The sequence below is a fragment of the Enoplosus armatus genome, chromosome 11 (assembly GCF_043641665.1).
Source record: "Enoplosus armatus isolate fEnoArm2 chromosome 11, fEnoArm2.hap1, whole genome shotgun sequence".
NCBI classification, from domain to species: domain Eukaryota; kingdom Metazoa; phylum Chordata; class Actinopteri; order Centrarchiformes; family Enoplosidae; genus Enoplosus; species Enoplosus armatus.
Genome location: NC_092190.1, coordinates 13884340 through 13906020, shown reverse-complemented (window position 1 = coordinate 13906020; position 21681 = coordinate 13884340). Strand labels below are relative to the sequence as shown.

General features: G+C 43.7%; 2 protein-coding genes across 7 annotated transcripts in view; one reads left to right on the top strand and one right to left on the bottom strand.

Moving 5' to 3' along the window:
- Window positions 1-7544, top strand: part of tanc1b (tetratricopeptide repeat, ankyrin repeat and coiled-coil containing 1b) — a 68053-nt gene extending 60509 nt beyond the window's left edge. The window contains exons 18-25 of the mRNA XM_070914005.1: window positions 755-888; window positions 1140-1263; window positions 1393-1568; window positions 1778-1910; window positions 2828-2919; window positions 3477-3623; window positions 4585-4685; window positions 4795-7544. Coding sequence (XP_070770106.1) covers window positions 755-888; window positions 1140-1263; window positions 1393-1568; window positions 1778-1910; window positions 2828-2919; window positions 3477-3623; window positions 4585-4685; window positions 4795-6397 — 2510 coding nt within the window. The 3' untranslated portion in view covers window positions 6398-7544. The remainder of the gene's footprint in view (window positions 1-754; window positions 889-1139; window positions 1264-1392; window positions 1569-1777; window positions 1911-2827; window positions 2920-3476; window positions 3624-4584; window positions 4686-4794) is intronic.
- Window positions 7545-8393: 849 nt separating this feature from the next.
- LOC139292780 (WD repeat, SAM and U-box domain-containing protein 1-like) lies at window positions 8394-21416 on the bottom strand. 6 transcript variants are annotated; one of them, XM_070915157.1, is made up of 11 exons: window positions 21019-21416; window positions 19946-20133; window positions 19442-19528; window positions 17863-17956; window positions 17332-17374; window positions 17127-17218; window positions 16648-16745; window positions 16047-16073; window positions 12712-12888; window positions 8638-8772; window positions 8394-8545 (listed from the first exon to the last, which is right to left on the bottom strand). In XM_070915157.1, the coding sequence occupies exons 1-11, from the start codon at window positions 21414-21416 to the stop codon at window positions 8394-8396; spliced, it is 1491 nt and encodes a 496-aa protein (XP_070771258.1). The 6 variants fall into 6 exon arrangements, with proteins under 6 accessions (XP_070771258.1, XP_070771260.1, XP_070771261.1 ...); XM_070915159.1 differs by having other exon boundaries at window positions 16047-16076; window positions 16612-16745; window positions 17127-17167; window positions 17341-17374; XM_070915160.1 differs by lacking the exon at window positions 16047-16073 and adding an exon at window positions 13161-13172 and having other exon boundaries at window positions 16612-16745; window positions 17127-17167; window positions 17341-17374.
- Window positions 21417-21681: the final 265 nt, after the last annotated feature.

The following is a 21681-nucleotide window of genomic DNA, read 5'->3' as shown; positions in this document are numbered from 1 at the left end:
GTTCCCGATTCTTATAGTGGATCACGCTTCGTTTTGACAACCAGCGTTCATTTAAGACCGACCCATCTGCTGCCATACGCAAGCAGCCGCCGATTAACTGTAAGCATCGAACATTTGAAGAATCTGTCTTTGCTTTCTTCACAGACCTGAATAGAAAAACACACATTAATATATTTTATTTTTGTTAGATGTGAATTAGACGCAGTTAATTCCAGTTCATCGTGATCCGAAAAAGAGACAAAATATAAACAAGAATGGGTGTTAAACAGAATTGTTTGACTTTGTTGTCTAATGTTTGTCTGCTGATGCATAAAAATACTGAATTCTCATCTCTCTGTACAAGACTCGGGGAGCTCGAGGCAGGAATTTAATGAGTTTAATAAGCATAACATAATTGTCTGTTTTTAAACTCAATTATCACCAAATATTAGCCTGCATTTCTCTACTCATCTTTGTTCTGTGAGGAATATGAGGGATTCTGGGATTGCAAACACTATTTATATCCAAGCCTTTCCTTTTTCCACATACTTGTGGGTTACTAAAGAGTCGGGATGTTGCTCATGAACAGTACAAGTCTCTGTGTACTGTGCATGTTATCATGTTCACTAATCTTCCTGCTATTCAGTGTCCTCTCTGGCTTGGTGTTGTTAAGAGGGAGGGTTTAAATTCCACTCTTATCTCACTACTTTACTGTATCCTTACCTTAAGTCAGACGTACATCAATCCTAACGTGTGTGTGTCCTCCTCTCTTTAGCCTTGACGGCAGCAGCAGGCCGGGGAAAGATGGAGGTTTGCAGTTTCCTGTTGGAGCAGGGGGCGGTGGTGCAGCAGGTCAACCGGCGGGGGGTGTCTCCTCTCTTCTGCGCCGTCAGACAGGGACACTGGCAGGTGAGACATACTGAGTGGCTCTATTGTCCCAGACAAAACGATCTCTCTGTAACTACAGCAACCACGCTGCTTCAAGCTACAATTACACCTCAACATTTTCTTCTTCTGACTCTTAAAACACTGTGTGGTATTTTGTTGTTGCTCTCCGGGTCATGGTCTCTGCTAAAAGAACAAACTAAAGTTTTGTGTGAGCTCTGTGTGCCTGGATGGGTTTGAGGTCTGTTCTCTGACAGTTTTTGTCTGTTTCCCAGATCGCAGAGCTGCTGTTGCAGCACGGTGCCGACATTAACGTCAGCGACAAGCAGGGCAGGACCCTACTCATGGTGGCTTCCTGCGAGGGTCACCTGAGCACCGTAGAGTTTCTGCTTTCTAAAGGTGAGCCCAAGCAACATCAGTCTCATTCACCAAGAAATGACAAGGCTGTGGATGCTCATTAGCTGGATGTATTCATTTAACAGTGTGAGTTAATATGAAGTGTTTAATGACTAATTGTTTGTCTTCAAGGTGCATCTTTGACGTCGATGGACAAGGAGGGACTGACACCCCTGAGCTGGGCATGTTTAAAAGGACATAAGAACGTAGTACAGTTTTTGGTGGAGAAAGGTGCGGTCATCGACCACACGGACAAAAATGGACGAACTCCGCTGGACCTCGCTGCCTTCTACGGAGACGCAGAGATTGTAAGTGAAATGAGTTTCTGTTTGTTGAAAACATCCCAGCACACACAGCACAGTGAACTCACAGCCACGTGCATAACAACACCTCATTCAGCCTTAACTGAGAGCATCCCTGTGCCATTATTGAACACGTACCGTTCTGCTTTAGGGTTAGGGTTACGGCGCTCAACTGTTCAACACAGTGTTTTTTAACTGTTGGCGCTCTCACGTAGGTCCAGTATTTGGTGGAAAGAGGAGCGGTGATAGAGCATGTGGACTACAGTGGGATGAGGCCTCTGGACAGGGCCATAGGCTGCAGGAACACATCGGTGGTGGTGACTCTGCTGAAGAAAGGGGCCAAGCTGGGTAAGCAGTGGTTATTTATTACCCACATGTACATGTATGTAGCTTTGTGTGTAGACACTCAGCGCTGTCAGTTTGTAGAACAAGTCTTAGTCAGCTGTTACTCCTGTGGTCTCTAGAAACTGTCCGTGGTCTGCGGAGCTCTGTCACGTCTCAGTAAACACTGAGAGACTCTCAGTGTTTTGTTTTGTCTCTGTGTCGAGCTTGTTTCTGTCCTGCTCAGTATCTCATGGTGCTAAGAATAAGCTCAAGCTAATTTTGTGGAATGTTGTGGAAAAACCCTGTTTCCATTCCTGCTTTTCACTCACTGTTCAGAGTGTGTGTGTGGGTGTGTGTGTGTGTGGGTGGGTGTGCGCTCACTTTTCCTGGTATGTCAGTGCACGTGTGTGTGTCCTTCCTCTTCTCCCTTGTGTGCTGCTTGGCTAATTTAAGAATGTGACTTATCACCTAAATGACATTCATAGAGCTATCTGGGTCTGCGGCTTATCTGCAGAGCACTCTGCTGTCTCAGAGTAAAAAAAAAGAAATGGTAATGGGCAGAACCTTTAAATGTTCTTTCTGCACAGTTAACAGTCTGCATGCATTTACTGCTGAAAATACAAGGCCATTTCAAGTTGAGTGACACATAATTTTATATTGTCACACTACACTTTATAACACTTTTTCCTTTCACTACAAATAACTACCCTTGCTGTTGCATGACCTCTTTTCTCTTCGCTCTCTTCCCTCCTAACTCTTTCTTAACTGCCTTCAATAAAAACTAAGGCAACAGAACGTCTCCTTACGATCGATCAGGTACAATCTTTAGGTAACTTTACCTTGTACCAATTTCCAGAGAATACAGTGACCATATGTTGGCACCAGTAACACCGACGTAACACGTCTCCCTCGACTTCTCTCTTTCCCCTCTCCGCCTACAGGGAACGCTGCCTGGGCCATGGCTACTTCCAAGCCTGACATCCTGATCATTCTTCTTCAGAAGCTGATGGAGGAGGGAAACCTACTTTACAAGGTACAACTGGCAAAGAAAGAGCACTTTCCTGTATTAATGAAATGTTTCATTTCACTAAACTGCCCAGCTGTACTCAAAGGCACAAAGGAGTTATTATCAGATGATGGCTTTTTTTTTATAAAGAAATGAAAAAAGCACTGAACAATATAATTTAGTTCAACATAACAATAAAATGATTTCCATAGTTTTGTAGCTCAGTTAAATGCAGAAAATGTAGTAGATGTGTTTGTTCTGCACCGCTTACCAGAGGAGCCGTGATCGATGCCTGACATTTAACAGATTGAGCTTTGTGGCAGAAAGGACAAGCTTGGCAGGTGGTGTGTGTGTGTGTGTGTGTGTGTGTGTGTGTGTGTGTGTGTGTGTGTGTGTGTGTGTGTGTGTGTGTGTGTGTGTGTGTGTGAGATTGATGAGAAGGGAGGGCTCGAGCCAGAGAACAGCTATTGTGGGAGTATCTGGTGAATACCTTGCCCTGCTTCTCACCCCCCACCCCACCCCACATTTTCCTTCTGGTTCTGTCTTCTTCCTCACTGCATGTTTGCCCTCCATGTGTCCTCCAGAAAGGGAAGATGAAAGAAGCAGCCCAGAGGTACCAGTACGCCCTGAGGAAGTTTCCTAGAGAAGGCTTTGGCGATGACCTGAAGGCATTCAAAGACCTGAGGGTCTCTCTGTACCTCAATCTCTCCCGCTGTCGCAGGAAAACCAACGTAAGCCTCTTAAAAGACACTCCACTTTTTTCCCCTTTGTTCCTCAGCCAGCGCTGTATTTTTAGCATGATCCTTTAATGACTTTAAAAACGGCGTTTCACTCTCCAGATTTTTATTTGTCAGTGTAGTGAATATAATATAAATCTGGGAAGTATCCCCAATTGTTTTGAAAATGTTATCGACAAAGAGATAAATCTGTGACTAGTACTCCAGCATGTGAAATGATTTGAGCATGTGTGGGCAGGAGAAGCTTGTTAGTGTTCAGATGGTAACGGGGAGGAAGCTGAACGCGTACTGGGCAGCAGCCTCAATCTACTCAAATCTTCTTGTGAAACAATTTCAGCTCCCGCATGTGCCAGCCTGTCTGCTCAGTGTTAGTGTGCCGAGCAGTTGTGCCGTTTTCCTGTTGCAGTTTTCGCCCAATGTTTTAACAGAATGATGAATTTAAATGACTTAAAAATTACATTGAAGCAAACATGAGGAGAGCGGTCATTTTGAAGTCTTTCTGGATAATTGTTTCTGCAGAAAAAGCTCTTCATAAAAGTTTGTTTACATAAGTCTTAGTCTAGTCATGCGTCTAGCAGGAAGACTTTTGTAGCGGCTGTCACCAGCTGTTGATGTGATTACATGCCTCAAGCAAGCAGGAGATATGAGCAAAACGGGCACCATGAGGTTGTCTGTTGTGTGTTTCTACAATGCCCGGGGTGCCTGCCAGGTATTTTATCACTTCACACAGGGGGCAGAAGTGTTGGAGAGATGTCGCATGGGTCAAATTTATCCATTACTTAGTTTGAAAATGCTGTGTAATGTCCCCAAAGCAAGAAACAAGATACAACCAGCAACAAGGACGGAACATGTATACTGTGTATTTTAAAATGTTCATTTCTGTGATATACTTAGCCACATGTGCTTGAATATGAACTGGTTGACTGTAATTTATTGATTTGGCTCCTTTTTGTAGGATTTTGGGATGGCTGAGGAGTTTGCAACAAAAGCACTGGAGCTGAAACCCAAATCCTATGAGGCCTACTACGCCCGTGCAAGAGCTAAAAGAAGCAGCAGGTAAACTATTCAGGACAGCTCCAGGCCAGCTTCTGTGGTTGTTATTGGTGGTGAATTATGTGGTCTGGATCTGGCAAAGATCTCTTTTCATTTTCTCTCCCATCCACAGGCAGTTTACTGCGGCCTTGGCTGACCTGCACGAAGCAGCCAAGCTGTGCCCCAACAACCGGGAAATCCGTCGTTTGCTGGCTCGAGTGGAGGAGGAGTGTAAGCAGATGCAGCGTACCCAGACGAAAGGAGGCCTCGCTGGGGCTGCAGCTGCTTCCAGTCAGGCGTCAGGAGGCCACGAGTCTGACCAGGAGCAAGACGAAGGGCAGGAGGACCCTTCAGAGCACAGCCTCGCCAGGAGCTTGGAAGGACAAAGAGGCATCCTGGAAGAGGAGGAAGAGGAGGACGAGGCCTCGCTGCATGACAGGACAACTGATGCCTGCTGGTCGCAGAACAGTTATTCCTACAACAGAGTCTTACCCTCCGAGCCTGTCAGCAACAGTATGGGACATCAGAGTCAGAGCCTGAGCCCTGGTTCACCCCCAGGCCCTGGCAGGCTTCCCCCCCACCGGTACCCTCGAGAGCACCGGGAGGCGCTGGCCCAACAAGGCCTGGTCCTGCAGCCCAGCAAGCAGGCCCAGATAGTCAAGACCAACCAACACATGAGCTCCATGCAGGCTGGAGGAGGGGCCCTGGGGGGCCGCGCAGCAGGGCCCAAATCTCAGTATGCTCCCTCCAGTCCCTTACCCAGCCGACACATGTCCAGTATGTTGAAGCCGGGCCCAGGCATCGACATCAGCCCTCTGCCGCCCCCCGCTGACGAGCCTGTATACGGGAACCGCATGTCGCTGGCGGCTGCCTCCATCTCCATAGGTCACAGTTGTGAAAACGAGAGCCTCCATTCCTCCCAGGCTTCCTACTCATCCTGCAGTAGCTCTAAGGGGCTGGGGCAAGACAGGCTCTCTGCCCACTCTGCATCCTCCCTGGATGGGTTGGCCTGCTCTGGTCCTGGACCCCAGGGGAACCACACTGACCCAGGAAAAGAAGGGATGTGTGGTGCAGTGGGATCGCAGGGAGGAGGCAGCAGCATGCGTGTGTCCAGCTCCACCAGCAGCCTGGCGTCCAGCAGCAGTCTGTCAGACAGCGGCAAGCTGGGACCTGATGTCCGCACCAAGATCTCTGACAAAACAAAGCACAGCCAACAGGCCAGCTCTGCAACGGAGTACAAACCCAGACCCTTCATGGGCATAACTGACAAGAAAGCACGCTTTCAGCAACAGCTCCAACAGCAGCAGCAAATTCTACAACAGCAGCAGCACCACGGCCTGCAAAGTCACCAGAGCCTGCAGTCTGCCGGCCGCAGCTGGCTGAACCACTCGTCCGACGGTCTGGTGTGTCACAACATGTCAGCGATGGGCCTGCTGCCTGTCGACTGTGAGCTGCCTTACGCCAAAACAGTGAGCACTTACCAGGAGCAGCACAAACCTCCACCACCTCAGGGTGCCATGGCGATGAGTAGCTTACAAAACGGCATGCACGCCGTGGAATTCAAAGAGAAGTTCTGCCAAGCCGCCAACTGTTACAAAGAGTCCAAGCCAGCGCTGGCTATGCAGCACACTTTCATGGACAGTAAGCCCAAGCAGCCTGGCCTAGCCCGAGATAATCCTGCCATCCACGTAGCTTCAATGAAACCAAAGCGATCGTTTATAGAGTCGAATGTGTAGAGATGTTTGTTTTATCTCTCATACAGTCCACAACGCACACACATACAAAAATCTATAGTGAGAAAGAGTTTAAATTTTTTTAACCAACCCCAAACAGAATACAGTCTCTCTGTTAAGCCTTGTAAGAAGTACAGTATGCAAGCGGCTTGTTTTCCTGTGTGAATACAGACTGCAGGCGGTGTACCGAATGCTCCAGATTTTTCTCCTCCCAACCTGTCGCTTGTGGCTGTCAGCTTCTGTTACATGACAACATGTCCGCCGTCATTCAGCCAAGCTGGAGACATTGCACTGAAGGAAGTATCTGGACATGTACTGTACAGTCCTCATCAACGTAACGGTGGCAGTAAGCACTTTATACACACTTAGGCCGCCCAAGTGCTTAAACAACATATTCAGTTACAGCTTAATGTTATTACAGAAGAGTTTTGAGAGAGTGAAATGGGGTTTGAACTGTGTTCATGACGTCCATGGTGCTGAGAGAGGAGACATAAGGAAGAGGAAGTGAAGGTGTAAGAAAGTCTAAAGGACGGGCATTCCTGTGTTTTACGAAGGATGTTATAGATCCTCATGTTGTGTATATTATATAAATATGTACTTTTCCTTCTTTTCAGTGAAGGTCTATGTTAAGTGTATTGACAAGTTCAGACTTGTGTATTTTGAGTTTTATGCACAATGTTGTTCAAATGGTGTTAAAGGTTCTAAAAAAAAAAAGCATTTGTTAAATGTGTTTGTACATTATATAAATCACCATTAACATTGAATTGAAATCCTTTCTGTATCGGCTTGTTGTTGCTGTCTAGTTTAATTTATTTACAGCGCCAATGGCTTGGTTAATTGTAAAAGCAATATATTTTATATAGTTATTTTTGCACAGCTACTAAGACATTTTATGATTCTCAATGATGTTGAGTTTAAGCGCATGCTACAATTGCAGTTTATATTACAGAGTCAAAAAAAAATCTATGAAAACAGAAATGGTTTTGGGGCACAGTGCCATCAGCTCTATTTTAATATGTACGTTAAATGCAATTGTTGCCATGTTTTCAGTATTGTGAGCTTTATTAGCTGTGATCACATACTGTAATAGAACATTACTGCCATAGCCACCATGGGAGAGAGAAATAAAGACCCACTGAGGAAAACACAAGCAGGTCTGCTGGCTTTTATTCTCAAACACAAGACTGCCTGAGTTAAGAGGACTTTTAACATCAACAGGTGTGTAAACATTGTACAGCTGTTTGGTCACTGCCAAAGGTAACGCAACGTATCAATACATTTTTCTGAACAGTGGCCACAAATGGCAATTACAGGACAACAGCACATTAAATGTACATTAATATCTGGCGAGGTACGGTGCATTGACTTTTTGTTTTTAATTTGGGATAAAAGCCTTGAAATAACTGTAAAATGTTAAAATGTAGCGCAAAAGTAGGGAATAGTCATTCAGTTACACTGAAATATCTAAAGTTTGCTAGAAGTAGCAAACAGCCACCGTTCGCTACTGGTCACAAGGATGAAGCAGCATTAGATGTTTTCCTGAATTCAATTGTCTGAATCCCAATAATTAAAGCGAGCTTTTGTCACTTTTAGCTGAACAGCAGACAAAGTAATGTCAGGTACACAGCAATATCTATCTTTGCTAACAGTAGCCACCCTGAGTGTAATGAACAGTGGTGCGTTTAATTTCCTATGAAGTCAACTTTTTATTTGTGAGAAGAAGAAGCTGTTGTTTCTACATTCAAGTGTTGCTTTAAGTGATAATATATCAGATCAAATATACAGTATATTGCCTTTCATTGGCAGGTATGCAGATATTTTGGTAAACAGGACTAATTATTTACAGAGTAAATATCCACTGACTTATCTGAGATCTCACGTTCTGATTATTTTGTGGTACCCGGAACAGTAATTACTTCTTTCATAATAAGAGCACTTGTTATCAGATGAGAACTTCCTATTTAATGATGAAGTACTTAGTTTAGTTGGACTCTGCTGTCTACTGGCTCGACTTCCATCGTGTTATTGCCATCTTCAGAGATCTGTTTGGGGTGAGGAGCGTGGTCAGTAGGGGCAGGTTCGTCATGGGGCTGGTTTTGTTCTTGCCCCTGATCCAGCTCTCAATGGATTCTCTCTCATAGGAATACCCATCTGTGGAGTAGACACACATTTTGACACCTTATACACACTGAGATAATAGTGTATGTAGACAAAAACGTACAGAAAGAATCGTGCTGTCTAACCTGCAGCAATGACTGGATCCTTCATCAGCTCTCTGGTGATTGGACACAGAAACTCATCTGGGGCCTCTGAACCGCTCTGCTCCGCCTTCAGGGCCTCAATTTTCCTGAGGAGACGACCGCGGAGGCCCACGGACTCTGAGAAACCAACACACTGCTCAGTATGCTGCTCAGTACGACTGGTAAATTACACCACATGCAGTGCAATTTCATGTGACACTTGAAACTTAGTGAAGCAAAGATTGTTTGTATCCCACCTTGAACCACTGATTGATCACCAAAGACTTAGATTTTAGTTGGTTTATGTGAAATACTATCTCATGTTATTCCACTAATGTTTTCTGTGAAACTGAATCAATGAGGCAAAAGACACTCGACAAACACAGGAATAAATCTGAACCTCGTTTCAATCAATCTGTGCTGAGACACCAAGAGCCAGGCACACTCACTGTGTGATGATGGCTTCACAACTCAGGCATGGTGTCTCTCCCCTGAGGAGTTTGTGTGGGTTGTAGTCCAAAAGCTGCCTTTCCAACCAAAGTACCCAGAACTTTTAGTCCCAGGATTTACTTTTCAAGAAAAACCTTCCTTCAGCCAGTTGTTGTCTGCGTTCCAATGCGATCTAAAAACCCTTGAAGATCAGGCAAATTAGTCCCCACCCGCCCACCGAGCAGGGATTTTTGGGGGGTAAAATAATGTCCCCGGAACATTAACTTAAATTTAGACCCTGGTCCCTGTAATGGAAACGCACGAGTTCCTCCAAAGGTTCCTCGTCCCTAGGGAAAGTTCCTGCGGTGGTAACTCAGCTAAAGTTAACATCTCTCATTCTTCTACTCCAGAATAACTCCAAAGGGCCCAGAAGAAGAAAATCACTCTGCACACGGCTGCACGTCGCACTGACAGCACCTTTTGAATTTGTCAAGTTCACCACCAGCTACAATGTTGGGAGGACTTTTACAGCCACACATGATTAGTGATGTGTCCAGTGCCACGGAGGGGCAGGTCTCATACAGGCAGAGGTAAAGTGATACAGTGAGTGAGGGCAGTTGCAACTGCAGGGTTTTTAAATTGTTTAATTAGCCTAAGAAATAAGAGGTTTTTTTCAACCCACAATCATTAAGTTTCTCTTAACGAGGCAGAGTCTTAACTCCCTCATGTTGCTAAAAACCCCAGATTCCCCAAAAGAAAACGTCTCAGACATGAGCTCAGTGTCCTGTAGCTACGGTCCTGGATGAGGGAATGAGAAACAAAGTGTGTCTGAGCTGTATCGAGGTTCGTCATTGACTCACATGCTTAATAAACCATCTGGTTCTAGCTTACAGTTAATGACTTTGGAAATGATGTCAAGAAAGTCAGACCGAAAAGGACGATTTTTGGAACTCGTGATAAAAACGATGGCTTCAAGTTGCATCTGATGACTGTGTGAATGTAACACACGTGGCAGAGATTTCTGGATGGATTTTATGTCGTTTTGTTTTAGAATAACTTAGTCTGTATAGTAGTTTGAATTGAATGAAACTCTTCCTCCTATATGTCATGATGTATAAGGGAAGAAAGAAATTTTGTCCATTTCTAGGACACAGCAGCCTCCAACACACACACAATCAGCCACTGAGGACCGGCTAGTTCTCTTACTGCAGCAAATTACTTGCTGCGAGTCCATCTTCATTTTGCACTCAGAGAGGAGCACATTCAAGTGCACTGTGGCTACTTCTTATCATGAACTCGGTGCCTTGAAAACCCTGCATTCAAGGTTTAAAGTGAAAACAGGCGGACGCAGCAGCGAAGGCCCGCTGTCGCAATCACAAATAATTTGGATCCTGCGGGAAAAGTGATAGCGCTTAATCAAAATGTCTTCTCTCGGTGAAACACGCTGAACCCATTAAGTCCTCTGATTCATCCAATACTTCTGAATAGAAAAACTGCTTAACAACTCTATAGGGTTTAAGAGTTCCCACATTTTTCATGGGATCACAAGCCATTAGTACTATACTGTCCACTTTACATTTAGATTGATAATTTGATGAGACGTTACAATAAAACTGCAGAATGAGGCTGTCTCCACAAAGATACACAGAATTATATCCGAGAGGAACTTCTTTTTTTTCCTCCCTTTACTCAAAGATTCATGAATATTTCATCAAGTAAAGTGCGCTGGAATCTAATTTGCTGCGTGTGTGTCTATTCACACGCACACATTTACACGCACACATGCATGGAGAGTGGTAGTTGTTGGTTTCACAGCCCAAAAAAGGACAGGAAATGTGGCAATCGGCAGTTTCCTCTGTCCTCGTTTTGTGGTAATGATGAAAGCTGTCCTCCATACTAAACGCATGGCAAAGAGATGCTCAGTCTATAGGACATGTTGCGCATAACTGAGCAGCAAGGGGAGGGAAGTTGGCTTTACTGTTGTGTTGTTTTTTTTTTACTGAGTCTACTGCTGTCCAATTAAAGCAAACACAACAACGGCCAGAAGAGCGTTTTTACTGTGATTAAGGGTGGGACTGTTACGCAGCTAGTTACATAATTACAGTCGGCATCACGGTATCCATGCAGCACGTGAACTGTCTGCTTAATTCCCCTCAAAACTGTGTGTGTGTGTAAATAAGGATTAAAAGATCATGCTTAGCTGAAACTACCAGTATTGAAATACTAACTAGAAAGCACGCATACCTCCACCAAGGACACCCACTCCAAGGTTAACAATAACCTAAATGTGTTATTTCAACAGACAGTAATTCAGTTTTAATCTGCAGTGAGGGTGTGTGCGCCTCGTGCATATTTCTGACCAGGTGTACGTGCGGGTTTTCTACAGAGAGCTGTGTGTGATATGGTAATGCTGAATTGAAAATAAGGTGAGAGATCAAATCTAATAAATAAAACATTCCTTTAGGTTTTTAGTCAATTTCACTAATTGTGTTTGGTTATATATTCTACACATGGATCATAACATGTCAATCAAAGGTGCATTCATACATTAATTATATGATTTCACTGTGTTAATGTACTTCTTATTCTAACCTTTATATCCACAGATTGTCTGTCTGATGGTTAATGATGATGATTGAAGTATCACTGCCAAGGACGGGTGAATTAATGATAATACTGGTGCCATAAATAGGCATGTACGTCAATGGTCGTACGTAATGATGGCTGCTCTGGTATTTGCTGATGCCACATAGACACGTGACATAGATCAGTGAAACAGTGTTTTTTCTTTGCCATTCTTTTCATTGGCAGGTCTAAAAAGTGCTGGTTGGAAGTCGGGCTTATGCACGAGCTCCCGGTTTTTAACAATAAGATTTATAAAACAGGACGACGCAAAGAGAGCCTACACAAATGTTTGTCTTTCTTCCCCCTACAAGCACCTCTAAAGCTCACTAATAACACATTATGTCACATTTGTTTAATTCGTCCAAAAACTGAAATGTAAAAACTGGTCTCTGACAGATATAAGAGTGGTATCATTCGACCTGCAAGGACGTGAAAAAGCTTATGTCCCAAAAATGTTAAACTATTCCTTTAAAACATAACTAACTGCTAACATTTGTACATTGTTTGCTTCCTGTTTACTGCACACACTGGTGTCTGCAGTGTGTCCATCCACTCCAGGGAGAAATGTTTTTTTGTTTTCGGGCTGCAGTTCGTACAGTGACTTTCCACACTGAGACCTTGGACGACCCTGAGTGGACTAATCTTATTTTCAGAGGGATTATCATTGTTTGTGACGTAAAGGTCATTCTGTGGGGTGCTGTCCTCACAGCGTGATTTGTGATTGTATAAGCAGATAGAAATGCTGCCGCTTCACGTCCCTAAATCAGATCACTGTTTGGGGAGAGTTTTGTGTGTGTGTGTGTGTGTGTGTGTGTGTGTGTGTGTGTGTGTGTGTGTGTGTGTCGGGGGGGGCATAAATCAGAACATCGATAAAAAGCGGCTTATATCATGCTATCCAATTCAAGCTTGTCATGTTTTAGGATCAAACGGTAAATCCCCACAAAAATACTGAATCCCAGTGTCCCTGTGAGTGTGTGTGTGCTGTACTCTTTTATGTGTGAGTGTTTTATATTCCATCCTCACCAATTCCCAGCTCTGCGGCCGTTTCCTTGTTCAGCTGGCTGAGCTCTGGTCCGTCGATGTTGTTGGCTTTAAAGATGCTGACGAGCTCCTGCAGTCCTTCCTCACACAGCCAAGTCTGCACATCCTCCTCCGACCAATCAGCAACCAGCAGCCTGGAGTGACCCGGCAACTTCCTTCCTGCAAAACACACAACAGGAAGGGAGGAAGTGCTCTGCTATTATACTCCCGTCTCCTGCAACAGAACTTATCTGATGCAAACAAACAATTTCCCTCACACTCCACAGAAAAGGACACACTCCCTTGGTGCTTATCTGGAAGTGACAATTACTTTCCTGCACACACACACACACACACACACACACACACACAGATCCCTGATCTACCAAAGAAAAGAAAATTAAACCCAGGGTTGTGTTACTTCAGACTGTGCCAGCATACAGCTCATCAACCTTCACACGACACTATGTGAGCGAGCAGCCGTCATTTATCATACGAGGCCGAGATAAAGTGGCCTGTTGTGTGCCGGCCCCGTTAATGACACCTCACAGCAGCCTCACGGTACCCATCGCCCATCATTAGCCATGTGAAGGATAACCCTGAAGGCCGGGAGGCTAAACGATACCCAATCGATCTCTTCCACAAAAGATTGTGGTCCTGAATGCCAACAGGGCCGGCACTCAACAGGCCATTTTATCTTGACCTCGTAGGCCAAAATGCGTTTTGATAATCCTCCTATTGTAACTGTGGCTGCACTACATTCTGGTCTACTGAGGCTTCAGAGAAACTCAAATTCATCTCTTTGTGTTGGGTTGTTGAATGGCATGACAGCATGTCTAGACATAAGGACTAGCTCATGGTTTAATATTTACTATTAAACCTTGAGCTGATACTAAACCTTCCATTTACTGTTGATGTTTCAGATAGATGCAAACAAGACTAATGACGAAGCTAACATGCTGATGTTTAGCAGGCAATGTTTACCATCTTAGATTAGCAGGCACTAAAGACAAAGTACATCTGAGGCTGAAGGGAACAGATATTTGATCATAAACTTAAGTATTGGACAAATTAAAATGTGGCGCTAAATGAAAAGTGATTACAATTTGGGATGTAAATGTCATGACAGTCAACAGTTGTTGAGACATTTCACTCAAAACCACAAATGTCAGGTGATCACCAAACTCATTAGGGATTCTTCATATGGGAACCAGAATATCTGTGCTGAATTTTATGGCAATCCATCCAATTAGATATTTCAGTCTGAAAGAACACTGCCATCCCTAGAGCCAAATGTGTTGCTATTGCCCTACATTGCAGCTGAACTGGAAATATCCATAATTGTCAACATGGAGCCAGTTATCTATTAAAAAAATAAAAAAAACACCCAGAACTAAAATTGCAATGTCGTGTTAAAGTGATTTTCCTTTTTTGGGCAAGAGTAAAACTATACAAACAAAAAAACCCTGCCCCAAGCACAGTCTCACTGAGTGGAAATATCCACTTATTGGGTCTGCCCAGCAGCGAGCAGAGTAACACCACCTCCTCTCTGTGTGTGGAGTCTCCCAGTCTAGGAGGCTGAGTCATGGAAACACTGTGCCAAAAGCATGAAAACCTCACAGAGTTTCACTGCAGACTGGGACCGCTCACACTGCAGTGTTTAATTACTTGGACAGATGCACATATGAAGCTCTCATCACCACCTCCATTATTTACAGGAGAAGTCTGGCGATAGTCAATATCTTTTTTTATTGACAACAAATCACATGAAAAGACCAAAACCAACAATGAAGTGATTCTACTAACAAGTATTGTCTGTGCAGATAAAGCCTGATAGCTTATTCCTCTGTGCCATGGACCTCAATTATTGTCCAAAAACTATAAAAACACATTACATTTGCGCTGAGTGACATGCTCCTTCATTGCCATGAACAGTTACTGTCAATGCCTCACATAACTTCCTGCTGCTGTGAATACTCACTAGCATGCCTGATGTGTATTAATCCGTAGCTGAAAATAGTCCCCAACAAATAAACTATTTACTTCTATTTGAGTAACTTTACAAACGCCGGCGTTTTCAACCACTGTGGCTGATTAGACCTTTAGTCAGGTTGAAGCTGGGTGAACTGGGAATCACTTGATGTCACCAAACTCTGCACACTAGTAAGAATGATAACAGGGTAGGCTGTCCTAACAGATGCAACAAAACAGGAGAGTAAAGTCTATAAAGCCAAGAGGGCTAATTAAACGACATAAATGAAAACACCTGTGTGGGTGGTCTATGGTTGTTAAGGGGTTTTTAATCAAATTTTGGGCCATTCGGTCATATCTTACACTGTAATTTTTTATTCTGTTTTACTCCATTTTAGCTTATTTCTAAATCTTATTCTTCTTATATTGCCTTGTCTTAAAGCCTTTCTATATCTTATATAAAGCTGTTGAAAGGTACTATACAAATAAACTTGCCTAAAGAGCTAATACAGCTAGCGGCTCTGTGTCGCTGTGCTTTGGCTCAGCAGCGCCAGCATGCTGACATGCTGACATGCTCACAGTGACAATGCTAACATGTTTAGCAAATATAATGTTTACCATGGTCACCATCTCAGTTAAGCATGTTAGCATGCTAACACTTGCTAATCAGCACTTAATAGAAAGTACAGCTGTTGCTAATGGGAATATCATTAGCTTTGCAAGTATTTAGTCTTAAATCAAAGTATTTTTCCTCTAAATCCTGAGGGGGGAATGAATGTCTGCACCAAATTTCACGGCAGTCCATCTATGGATGAGATATTTCCGTCTGGACCAAAGTGGTGGGCCAACAGACCGACATTGCCATTAATACAGTCAGCCAGCATGGCTAAAAACTACAGTGCCCATTGGGTTTAAGAAATTACTGAGCCTCTTTTGAAAATGAAACTATATATTTGTGAGTGAGTCATTTTTTAATATGGTTTTGGTCTTTTCATGGGATTTACTGACATTAAGAAAAATAATGAATAATGCCACCCTTATCCTTTAAAGCCAGGCAGTCGCTATTTCACTTTATTTCTTTGGATCCCCATTAGCTTCACCAAAGCACCTTTTTTGACGATATACAGTATACACACAGGACAAAGACAATCACAAGAAAAGCTTTCCATCACAAAACACCACAACAACAGCTCAAAAGAAAAGACGTTTTCAGTGGATCAAGACATTAAAGTATCTCAACAGGTGTGCTAGACTCTAATATCTGAACCATCCACACATACACAGAAAGTACATATTAAAACAGAACAGCTCAAAGAATGAATAACTGAAGATTTCTAAGGGCAAAACAGAGTGATGCATTCATTTACCTTGGCACACTGTCTGCCTTGATTCAGCTGCTGCAGAAAAAAAACATAAAAAGGAATAACTTTAAAATGTGGAAAGAGAAACAAGATTAAAGGAAAGGTGAGACAGCGAGAGAGAGAAAGGTAGAGGCAAAAAAAAGATGGAATTTGCTTTGTCAACATCAACCTGACTAATGGCAGATGGAGAGCTGCCCTGATGATGCTTCAAGGCCTGCAGATGTCTGGTGATTGCACCTTTTCATTTAGCATTCCAAATGTTTTCTTTCATGTTGGGTGAAACCTTTTTTTAAAGAGGATTCACCTCCATAACAACAGCAGCTCTCTGAGGCTCAGTGGTAGTTTGCCCTGCTGCACCAATAAACATCAATCACAATTCCTCCTATAGACATCGCAGCCAGACAGCAATACACATGTAATAGGAGCTTCTCTGGCTGGATATCTCCCAAAACACTCTTTTGGGAGCCTTCGGCGCTCCAAATGGCTTCTGGGCTCTGAAGCGCTGCTAACAGTCTGTTTAAAAAAAAAAGAAAAAGAAAAGAGGAGTGATTGTGCATTTGTAGGCGCCAACCTAAACAATTCTCCGTTAAGTATTTACCAGTTGTGCTGACTCCATCTCCTATTCTCCACACGTTTACGCTTCTGTCCATGGAGCCGGTTGCAATCCACGGCATGGTGGGAGACAGAGCAACGGCCGTCACGTACCTGAGAGGAAGAGGAAGAGGAGCAGAAATGTGAATAACAGACTGCATCTGGCACAGGAAGAGATTGGCTTTAAAAGTCAGGTTCCCTCTACCTTTAAAAAAATATATATATATATATATATCCAGTCTTAGATCGTACAGTATCTTAAATCCTTTCAAGCACTTCAAAGCGCTTGGCTGGTGCCTACCTGCGGTGCCACTTCAATGACTGTCTGGAAAACAGCGCTGGAGAATATGCTATTGCATCACTGCACCCAGTGCTTCTGGGAAGAACTAATCAGGCAAAAATTACATGTTTGAATCTGAAACACTGGGACTCCTATTCTGCTGTTTGTCTGATAGCTGAAGAGATTGCGTGGCGGCGGGAGGTCAGGTTATTTACCTGTCGTGCTGTTTCAAAGTGTAGAGCTGGGCTCCCAGGTTCTGTAAACAAATTACAAACAAACATGGACATAACAAGAATGTTTGGCTTCTCTGTGTTTACAGCGGCTGTGATTTATTGTTTAGAAATCTCCTCTGCCACAGTTAACTGAAGCAGCAAAGCTAAACAAAAGAAAAAACTACATTTTAAGTGGTTTTTTTTGTACTTTACTTACTGCATTATAAACTGCAACACTTTTATCCACTGAACTGTTGAATAATCAGAGAGTAAACAAAGTCAGCTGCATTTGCAGAATCTATATGCATGCATTTGCATTTTATAATAATAATAAAAGAAAACGTGTCCTTGCCAAACAACACACACACACACACACACACACACACCATTCAAAAGTGCTACAATCAGAGCACAGATTAACCACACGGAGGCCAGAAACAGCAGGAGGACCCTAACCGAAGCTTAAAGACAATAAAAGACACTCCTCCTGTGGCCAACTGAGGGAACAGCAGGATGAGAGCTCAGCAATTTCAAACATGAAGGAGAGATTAATTTAAAGTTAATGAGCAAATGACTTCACAGCAAATAATAAAACAAATCACATTATGAAACATTTGCCTGACAGGCACAAAAGTCAATATTCAGTTGCCAGCGCAGAAGGTGTTTATTAGTTCTGCTCACACATGTGAAGACAAGAAGAAGTGATTTGTGTGAGTGTGTGTTTGTGTGTGTGTCTTACCCCGAGACCACCAGCTCTCCGTCAGAAGAGAAAGCACAAGACAGAACTGGAGCCGACTGGCTGGTGAGAGTGTGAAGCAGCTTCATGACACAGACTCAGGTTCAACAACACACACACACACACACACACACACACACACACAAGGTTAGAGCTCAAAACAAAATTGTATTTGTTACCAACCTCCTTTGTCCATTATTGACAAAAAATGTGAAAAATTCAGTCTGAAACTGAACACACACACACACACTTCAAAGTGCATCATCGTCTGTATCTGCACTCAAAACTTTTTGTCAATAACTCTCTTCCCTCTCGCTGGCTTGCAGCTGTGCCACCTGCTGACAGCTGCTTGGAAACAAAAGATTTTCTTTTTTGGCAATAAACCTGAGACATTCACAGCCTGAGACGCAAACACACGTCTGAGAGCAGAGCAATAATTCACTGTGCAATAATGTGCCAAAACTAATCGGTCTGTGGCAGCATTTAAATGATCAGCCTGTAAACACATGTGTTATATTAAACCTCTCTCTTCTCATTATAGGAAAAAAATACTGTTTTCAGACTGTGGGAGGCTCATTTGTTATTTGCATGCATATTCATGATGTGATGTGAAACACCTTTTTGCAAAACGGCAAAAAACATTATTAAACCTGACAGAATTGGATTGACCACTTGAGACAAGCAAATGTGATGTGTGATTGAGAGGCATCAACATGCGCTGCTGGGTGGAAGGAAAAGGCCTCAAAACTGACAACTTGATGGATTTGACCCAGAGCCACCAAATGGACCCGGAATAAGACCATTTCCTCTGGATATAGAGCCATATAGAGCGATGGGCTGCTCCACAAAGTAAGAAGGGACTAGAAAAATGTTACAGTGGTCCCAGCTTCTGAATTGTCCCCTTGCTTCTCTGAATCATCAACACTTAAATCTCTATCCCATAAAGTGGTGGAAGAGGGGTTCAAGCATGCAGTCCTCTGGCAAAGATAAATGCTCATTTCAGAGAGGTAAGCTCAGAGAAAAACCCCATTTACAAGACATGAAACTGAGCTGCTCGGAGATGAAAAATCCCCATGCACCTCAGCGGGTCACCATGAGGGACCCGTCATATCCTCCCCAGGAACGGCTGTAACCACGGCAACACATCTTAGGAACTAACAACATGGCGTGTTCACACATACACACACACACACACACACAAACGAAAATACAGTCTGTAGTCTGGTTACGCAATCTATGAACATACACAAAATGTTCTTTCTGCTGTTGATTGTACAAGATGTCACAGAGGATATATGCACCTGATTTCCTCCCAACTCTTCTCCACACACACACAGTCCTCTGCTACTGCTGTATTTCAGCAGAACGTCTTAAAGTGATCCATTATTAATGAGTCAGTCTGCAGCTGATTTATTCCACACACTAATAAAATTCCTCTATTCTGCAGAGAGATTTCAAGGTTAAAACAGTCAGCAGCCTCTCTCTCTCTCTCTCTCTCTCTCTCTCTCTCTCTCTCTCTCTCTCATGGGCGATGGAGTGAGAGAGCTTTCAGTCGAGGAAGCGGGCAGAGGGGTCGGCCTACCTGCTCCTTCACGCTGGGAAACAATCCATATTTTCAGCAGGCTGTCCTGGCCACAGGAGGCCAGTCGAAGCTCCACACAGCAGCCATCTGCAGAACAAAAACAGCTACATTCCTCCTTCTTCCTGAACGTTCATGCTCGACCGAGTTTAATAACAAAAGAAAACAAATATGCCTGTTTGTGAAGTGCAACAACATGTGGCATAAACATATTGTTTGGATTAAAGCCAGATTTCCATAACAAAAATATGCTTTTTTTTTATTCCCCATACTTAGCAAAGAGCAAACAGTGTACAATTTTGATTCAAGCCGTTTCTGTTTATTCTAACTACTGTTATTTTCATCATCAATCTATCAGTGTAATTTCTCCTATTCCATTCACCTCCATTGTTTTGGATTGGCAGCATGAATCTGCCTGTCTAGTCACCACTAGTCATAAGTGAATATAAATGAAAAAAGTGTATATATTTGTGATTTGGCTGAACTGGCCCTTTAAAAAGCACTCACCAACTTTAAACTGGGGTGCAAAGCTGCAGCAGGTGACTCCCAGGTCATGAGCGTCCTTCTCAGCATGCAGGAGGTTGATGTCCACATCCCAGAGTTTGAGGTCTCCGTGGGTGCAGCCGGTCACAAACATCTGGCCAAAGGGAGAGAAGCAGCAGGCCACGACACTGGCCTCGCTTACTGCACTGCATCTGTAATAGACGATGTTGGGATAGACTGAGCAGAAAGTTTACCAGAAAAGGTTTAAAATAAACAAGGAGCAGGACGTAGAATGTAGCTCTTTGAAATTAATTTGGATGAGGTTTTAGACTCATTTTTAATGAGATTCGTTTAAACCACCTGTGGGAGTCTCAATTAGAGAGCCACAGCATGCCTGCGGGTGCTTTTAAAAGCTGTGACAGATCACAGAAATCACATCTTTTCTTGTGGAATCAAAGGATTAAAAGACACATTATTCACAAATGCTCCTCCCAGAGTGTGTTATTGAGTCTGATGCTCCTGTCAGTAGGTGCTTGTCTGGCTGGTTGTGCTCTTTGATCTTCATTAGTCCCACGTGTCTCTACTGTTAAACCTGCCTTAATGTAGACTAGTGCTAGTAACTCTTTATTTAGACAACTGGTTCAGTTAACTCAAGACTAGGCTAAACTTTTTTCTATTTCTTATTTTTATATTTTGTACATACCTTTAGTTCTAAATTATGCTATTTTTCTACTCTTGAATGGGAGCACCGGTACTGTACAATTCCCCCCCCCCCCCCCCCGGGGATCAATAAAGTATTTCTGATTCTGATTCTGATAAATGTAGGATTAATCCAAACCATGTCTAAGATAGCCAAACCAAGCATTTGCTGGTTCCAGCTTCTCACATGTGAGGATGGGATGCTTTTATTCGTAATATGTTAAAGCAAACTGATTTATCTTTGGGTTTTGGACGGCTGGTTGGATTTGTATTGGAGTATTTGCTTTGATAATTGCTTACAGTAGTCATCCTTCAGAAAGGAGTGTCACTTTAAGAATTGGAAACTGGCCCTTGGTTGCTCTAAGTGTTGATGTGATTTACTCTGGGTCACACTGTACCTGCGTAATGCCTTGGAGGGGAAGTCCCAGAGGGCCACGGTGCCATCGCAGGCCCCTGCCAGCAGCAGGGAGGAGTCCGGTGCCAGCGCGCACACTCGGAGCGGACTGCGGCCCGGGTGCTGCAGCACCGCGGCCGGCTCACCTGTCTCCGAGCTCCACACGATGGTGGACCCGTCTGTGGAGCAGCTGAGCAGGTAGCGGCCGCACGAGCTGAAGCGGCAGCAGTGAACCCCGTAGCCGTGTCCCGCGAGAGGAGAGAAAGGAAGCTCCGAGAAGTCAGCGGTGCTATAAACACGGACAGTCTTATCCCCGGAGGAGGTCGCCAGGAGGGACGGAGAGAAGGCACAGCAGCTGACCTCGTCCGTGTGGTGTCGGAGAGTGCAAATTACTGACACCATCGTGCGACAGAGAGGTTTGTCGGCTCTGCTGAGGGAGCCACAAGGTGGCGCCAAATACTCAAATACTCAAATATCCGCCTGAGAAACGGCAGAGAGGAGTGACACCTGACTGGAGGAGTAACGTTTATTTAAATACTGAAACGGCACAAACGGTTGCTCCTCATGTGTCGTCGTTTCTCTTAAAAAGCACTTCCTCTTCCAGCAGCTATAAAGTCTGTCAAGCACAACTTTTATCAGTCACATGACGCTGAGTTATTGAGTTACA

What these genes read in the sequence shown, in the direction of transcription:
- LOC139292780 (XM_070915157.1), bottom strand. Translation starts at nt 21,416, where the DNA reads ATGGTGTCAGTAATTTGCACTCTCCGACACCACACGGACGAGGTCAGC. An exon ending in ACTTTGAAACAGCACGACAG is followed by an intron (nt 16,746 to 17,126) that starts GTAAATAACCTG and finishes TCTTCCTCTCAG; the next exon opens with GTACGTGACGGCCGTTGCTC. An exon ending in AAGGCAGACAGTGTGCCAAG is followed by an intron (nt 12,889 to 16,046) that starts GTAAATGAATGC and finishes TGTGTTTTGCAG; the next exon opens with GAAGGAAGTTGCCGGGTCAC.